Source organism: Vombatus ursinus, unplaced genomic scaffold (assembly GCF_900497805.2).
Source record: "Vombatus ursinus unplaced genomic scaffold, bare-nosed wombat genome assembly UNPS02014794.1, whole genome shotgun sequence".
In the NCBI taxonomy this organism is placed as follows: Eukaryota; Metazoa; Chordata; class Mammalia; order Diprotodontia; family Vombatidae; genus Vombatus; species Vombatus ursinus.
This window is the reverse complement of record NW_020954572.1, coordinates 3,649,611-3,656,732: the sequence shown is the minus strand read 5'-3', so window position 1 is coordinate 3,656,732 and position 7,122 is coordinate 3,649,611. Positions and strand designations below refer to the sequence as shown.

General features: G+C 41.9%; 1 protein-coding gene across 1 annotated transcript in view; it reads right to left on the bottom strand.

Annotated features, from left to right (window-relative positions):
* TRIP11 (thyroid hormone receptor interactor 11) overlaps positions 1-5,858 on the bottom strand; it is an 88,595-nt gene extending 82,737 nt beyond the window's left edge. Inside the window, exon 1 of the mRNA XM_027869931.1 lies at positions 5,693-5,858. Coding sequence (XP_027725732.1) covers positions 5,693-5,831 — 139 coding nt within the window. The 5' untranslated portion in view covers positions 5,832-5,858. The remainder of the gene's footprint in view (positions 1-5,692) is intronic.
* Positions 5,859-7,122: the final 1,264 nt, after the last annotated feature.

Genomic DNA, 7,122 nt, shown 5'->3' with positions numbered 1-7,122 from the left:
GGAAGGAGGGAGAGAAGGAAGGAAGGAAGGAAGGAGGAAAGGAAGGAAGGAGGGAAAGAAGGAAGGAGGGAAGAAAGGAAGGAAGGAAGGAATGAGGGAAGGAGGGAAGGAGGGAAGGAAGAAGCTGAGTTGCCAAACTGCAACTAATCAGTTGGGCCCCCAGTGGGGTAGCTACTACTACTCGCAGGTTGTTGCTTGTCCTTCTTTCTCGAAGAAGACCATGACATCAGGAAGGTGATGCCATAACTTGCAAGTGAATTGGATTTAAGCATGGAAGGTCTGTGCAAAGTCACCAGCCTCACTCTCTCCTCTGGAGCCATCTGAGTCCAATGGCAAGATAGTGATCAGGATGACTGAAGATGGCTGAGGTCTCCCTCTGCATCTGGGACCATCTCCAGTCATCCTGATCAATAGCCTGCCACTGACAATATCTTGTCATGCAAGTCATGACATCACCTTCCTGATATCATGGTCCTCTTCGAGAATAACAAACAGCTTTCCCAAGCTACAACTCTTACTTTGGCCTCACTTCCCTCCCTTAAAAAATCTTGACCCTCTGATTAATCAGTTGAACTTTATTCTGTCCTTTATTCTGTCCTTGACCCTTGGATCATTTGTCCCACTATCCTCTTCATATTCATCCTTTTTTCCAAACCCCAACACTAAATTATTCCTACCTTTTGCCTTCTCTGCCCCTGCTCACTTATTGTTGAATGCCAAAGGAGAAAGTCACATAATCATGTTTGATTGGTTCCCTTATTTAATGCAATCTCAATAGGATGGCTCTGCTACACACCAACTCTTTTACACTTTCTTGATTAACTTTTTAATCACAAGACCCCTAATGACAGTCACAACATTTTATTCTCTTTTTGAGCCACCTATATACCATCACAACCTCACAGAAGAGCACCTCATTTCATATTTCACTATCCATCAAAGCTCCCTCTCTTATCCCATTTAAAATTTCAAATCATCTCTGAACCATCCCTATCCTTTCCTTTGTTCATCTTAGGACAAGCTGCCTTTCTCCTTGTCCACACTAACCACACTAACCCAAGAGCGCATCATCACTTTCCACCTCCTCCTGCAGTTTTCCCATTCAATTATTCCTTTTTACCCTAATTTTTAGTTTCTCCTCTTCTAGCTCCTTCCTTCATGCCTTCAAAATAACCAAAATCTCCACCATCATTTAAAAAAAAAAAAACACTTGACCTTACCAATTCTTCAATCTACCGGCCTCTAACTCATACCCCATTAGAACCAAATTCCTAGAAAAAACTCCCAACACTCCATAACTTTCCAATTTTACTTCTCAACTCCTTACAATCTCACTTTCATTCACATCACTCAACTTAAATTGCTTTCTCTAAGGTCACCAATAATCTATTACTCAATCCAATGGCTTTCTCTCAGTCTTTATCCTTCTTGACCTATGCATTTGATACTACTGACCATTCCTTCCTTCTGGACACTTTCTCCTCTCTAAATTTTCTAGATATTCTTTTGTTATGGTTCTCCTCCTACCTGTATGACAGTTACCTCTCAGTCTCCTCTGCAGTATAATCATCCATGTCCTATGTGTGAGTGTAATACAGGGCTCTGTTTTAGGCACTCTTTTCTCTCTCAAGACTCTCTTAATGATTTTATCAGTTCCCATAGATTCAATGATCATATCTATGCAGATAATTTCCAAATCTATATACCCAGCCCTAATCTCACTCCTGATCTCCAATTTCACATTTGCAACTGGATGCTCCAAAGGCATCTCAAACTCATCATCTCTAAAACAGAACTCATTATTGTTCCCCCAAACCAACCCTTCCTAACTTTCCTATTTCTATCGAGGGTACCACCATTCTTCTAGGCACTCAGCTTCACAACTCTGGAATTATCCTCAACACTCCATTCACTCTCATCCCCCCAAATCCAATCAGTTGCGAAATCTTATTGATTCTGTTTCAATATTTCTAACACCCATCCCCTTCTCTCTATCACCCTGGTCCAGGACCTTGTCATTTCTCACCTAGTCTCCTAATTTAGCTCCCTGTGTCTCTCCCCTATTCCAATCCATCCTGTACACAGTAAAGGTCTGACCATATGAGTTAACTGTTTAAGAAGCATCAGTATTTCCCCAATGCTTCTTAGATAAAATACAATCTCATCCGGCATTTAAAGTCCTTCACAATCTGGTTCTAATCTATCTTTACAAACTGATTACATATTACTCCCCCTCAGATTCCACCCAAAGTAGAGTTTGGCTGTTTACTGTTCCCTATACAGGACATGCCATCTCCCACCAAAATACCTTTGCACAGCCTTTACCTCATTCCTGGAATGCTCTCCCTCTTACCTCTGATTTTTATACTTCTAACTCTTAAAAGGTTCAGTTCTAATGCCACTTTTTTCAACAGTTCTTTCCTTATTCCCCCAGTTGTTAAGTGATTTGCCCTTCATATCTTTCTGCATTTATTTTGTGTATCTCTGGTATTTACTTATGTGTGAACATAAGTAGAATATAAGCTTAAGGGCAATAACTATCTTACCTTTGGATTTATTCTAGTACCTAGTAAAATGTCTAAAACACAGTGGACACTTTTTAAAAGCCTAGTGGACTGAATGATTACAAGTTATGACAGATGAAGTTCATTTCCAGTTTTTACAGGATTAGTAAGGCTGGTAGAATGGGAATGCTGAAGATACAATTTATCTAGATTTTATAAAAACATTTGACACAGTTTCTCATGTTATTCTTGTGGAAAAGATGGAAAGATATGAACTAGTATTTTCCAAGTTTTTTATTACTTCACCCTATCAGTAAGAAATTTTTGAGCATGCACTCCCAATATGTATACAGACAGTTCCTGCTTTATGTAAATTCCCATTACTCAAATTACTCCCTTCCTATCCTCTCCCAATCCCCATGGATTTGGAAACCACTAGATTAGGTAAGGATCTATGCTTGGCCCCAAGTGGTTTAATAATTTTATCAATGACTTGAATAAGGGCATAAAATACGTGCTCATTAAACATGCAGATGACAAAAAGCTGAAAAAGACAATTAACACTGGATGACAGAGTCAAGAGTGAAAAAGTTGATAGTCTGGAGCATTAACTTATGAGCACTGACTTATGAGAAGAAATTAAACAGGAATAAATGTAAAGTCTTACACTAGGGTTAAAGAAAGTCAAGCTCACAAGTACAGAATGGGAAAGGAATGTTTAAAGAGCAGACTGTCTAAAAAAAAAAATGCCAGTTTTAGTAGACTGAAAGGCTACTATGAATCAGCAGTGTGATAAGGCAGCCAAAAGGTTAACACAATATTGGACTACATTAAAAGACACTGTTGTTTTTTAAAATCACAGAAGAGAACAGAAAGAAGTTTGGAAGACACACAAGCAAGCGGAGAGCAATACTGGTACTACCATGTTAAATTATCATGATACACAGATTTTTTTTAAAGACTAAGTTGTATATAGTAGATTCATGGTTTTGTATATAATCTTTTTCTGTTCTACTTTGCATATGGAAATGTTCTTTTGTTGATTATTTTCTAGTGCATAATTTTTTTTAAAGAGAGACAATGCTTCCAGGAATGGAGAAGTAACAGCTCCTCCACACTCTGCTTTGGTCAGACCATATCTGTAGTACTGCATTAAGTTCTGAGGACCACAGTTTAAGGGCATTCATAAGCTAGAGGGTTTCTAGAGGAGGGCAACCAGGATGATAAAGGACCTTGAGTCCACATCATATGAAGACTAGCTGAAGGAATATTTACCTAAGTATGTTTATCCTGAAGAAAGCACTTAGGAACAAATTTAAGTTTTCAAGTGTCTGAAGAGCTGTCTTATGGTATGATTAGATTTGCTCTGTTGTACCCAGAGAGCAAAACAATGAGTGGAAGCTGCAAAGAAACAAACCTAAGCTTGATTTCAGGAAAAATTTCCTGAGAAGCAAAGCTGTCCAAAGTGCAAAGGGCTGAAAATGGTGGGCTACATTTCAATGGAGATCTTCTAGGAGGGCCAGGAAGATCACTTGTTAGAGTAGAGATTGTTTTCAGAGGAATGGGTAGGACCACTTAGCATCATAGGATCACAGATTTAGAGCTGGAAAGTTCCATGCCCCATCAAGGGGAAACTAAGACTGACAGAGGTAAAGTGACTTGCCCAAAATCACACAGCTATTAAGTATAAGACAGAAAATGAATGAATCTTCCTGCCTCCTGGTTAAGGACCTGATACACTGCACCACCTAGCTGTAGGTCACTGATGTTCCAACTCAGAAACTCTGTGACTCTCCAAAATCACTTAAAGCAGTCACAAATTGCCAAACAGACAGAAATGTCAGTAAATATTAGTTTTCAATTAGCTATATGAGAGGTAATTTGATATAATGGAAAGAATACTGGACTTTGGGTTTAAAGACCTGGGTTTCAGAAGCACCCCATATTTGTGTTAGGTAATGTCACTGTCTCCCAGGGCTGTTAGGAATATTACATAAGATACAAGATACAAATCGATTTGTAATCATAAAGTACCATATAATTGCAAATAGTTATTATTTGCTATTGTGAAACTCTGGGTGAGTCACTGTTCTTAGCTGATGTCTACAACAACAGTAATTGAAAGAAAAAGGAATGAGAATCTAAAACATTTGATTACTTGGGTTCCAATGGACCAGGGACTCTCTAATTTTGCTTTTCTAAGCTTCAGTTTTCTTAACTAAAAATGGAGGAAAAAATGCCTATTGTGCCTATCTCACAATGCTGTTGTCAGAACTCAACAAGATAGTATTAGTGAAAACATGCTTTGAAAACTGTTTAGTACTATTTAAATACAAAGCACCATTTGACAGTGGAAAAATGCAGAAAATGAAAAAAGAATACAGATTAAAAATAAGCACAAGTCAAAGTTGACTACAGAAAAAGCAAAAAAAGTGATAAGAATAAGAATCAATTTTTAAAACACAACCATGTTTTACTAATAGAAGATACCCTAAATCAGAGAGAACACAGAAAAAGCTGCTTTATGTCTATTGGGGCTAGTCAACAGCATAGAGGTCAGTTAATAGTGTTTTGGTTTTACTGGTCTCACAAAGATGTGACAGTAAAGAGAAAAATTAAATTTGCAAAAATTGTGATAAACAAATGTATTTTCTGAGAGTAATGAGATTTTTTTTTTTTAATTTTGAGACCCAGAGCTTAGGTCCCCCTTCAATTCTAGAAAGAGGCATTCCTGGATAAGAAAGTACTGTTGAACAGTCGATTTTTTCCCGGCCCAAGATGCCAAAGTAAACATTTCTAAGTTGAAGACGAAATCGATAACTGAGGAGGAGGGAAGGAGGATAAGGAAACTGAAGATCTTGGCTAAAAGAGAGAGGACCTCAAGGAAAGGAGAGCAGGGCAGGAACTTCACAGAATGAGGTCAGACAAGGGAGCTAAAGGAAAAGAAAAAAAAGTGACATTTCTTTCCAGACCTGTACAGGGGATAGGTAAAAACTGGAGGCCAGCCAGTTCGGCAGTGGAAAGGTAACTGGAACGAGAAGTCAGAGGACCCGGGTCAATATCACTACCGGCGTGATCTCTGTGCCTCAATGTCCCCACTGTTAAATATGAAGGCTGGGCTGGATGACCCTTAGCTAACAGTCCAGGTCCCAAATCCTTCCTGGGATTCCCCGGAGCCCCAGTGTTACCTTCCACCTCCTCCGTGCCCTCCAGCAGCATGTCCTTGGTGAAGTTGGAGATCTGGCCCGTGAGAGAAGACAAGCTGCCGCCCACCTGTCCCAGGGACTGGCCCAGGCCGGAGCCCAGGCTGCCGAGCCACGAAGACATCGCTGCGGCTGACTGCGAAGCAGCTCCCTCCCCGTCCGGGCCTGAGCCGTGTCCCCGCAGCCGCTGGCCCGGCTCCCGCGGGCGACGGCAGCCCCCCGGTCAGGCGCCCGAAGCGCTCCGCCCGTTTCCAAGGCGACGCCGGCCTCCGAGGGGAGCGACAGGCCGGCCCCTCCACAGCCCACCACCGCCCAGACTGCTCCCGAGCCGCGAACGACGGACAGCCGCCAACACCGAGAAATCCTTCCCTGCGAGGGAAGCCTGGCTCATGCCCGGGAGCTCCTGATACGCCGGGCCATACGTCTGTCCGGCTACTTCGGCCACTTTCCGCCAGCCCCGCAGACAAGTCCTGCCAACTCGACGCTGGCAGCCATGACACCCGCCCCCTGGGCTGCTGCGGATCACCGAGAGTGCGCCGGGCCGGCGGGGCAGAGCGGCCGCCAAGGAGAGGACGTGTCCATGTCGCGGGGGACGATGGGATGCCGGAGGACCATGTCAGTGAGGGCGGCCCTCAGTATTCAGCCCTGAGAGCGCTTCCTCCCTCCCCGCTAATCCCCCCTGGGGAGAAAAAAAAAACAAACTAGAGTTTGGCCACATAGAGAAAGGCTTCCATTGTACCTAGGGCGACGTGTCACTTAACGTGTGCTGCAATTTAGGCACCCAGATTTTCCCTGACATTTGATTAACTATATATTATCTCCCCCATACATTAGATAAAATGAGCCATGCCTAAGGGGTGACCAGTGAGGCCATTCATAGGATTTTTAAATATTATTTATTACATTAATATATTTAGTGTAATATTAAAATTAATATAGCATTTATGAAACGTTTGTAAGGTTGATAAAGTTTTAACTATATACCGTTCATCTAATACAGTACCTTCGTTCTACAAGGGAGGAAACAGGCTTAGGAAGCTTGGAAGGGTTAGCCTTGGAGTCTTCTCCAGCAACGTCTTCCATTCCAGATGCACGGCGCTTTACACCAGTCACTGCCTCCATCCAGCAAACATTCATTAACCACCAAACAGTGTGCATGCAAGGTACTGTGCTGAGCACTAAGGTTGTTACTGTTACATCCCTGAGCTCAAATTTGAAATAGAGACAGCAGAGGGGTTTTGAAGAATACTCATGTAACTAATAATACCATATGGAAAAAGTCACCTGAGACAAAGCACTTTGCTAGCTAGATAGCAGCACTGGACCTGCAGTTTGAAAATGCTGAGTAGGTACGAATGTTGAACAGTTGGCTCTGAAAGGGTTGGGATTGAATCAACATGGCTAAACTACCACTT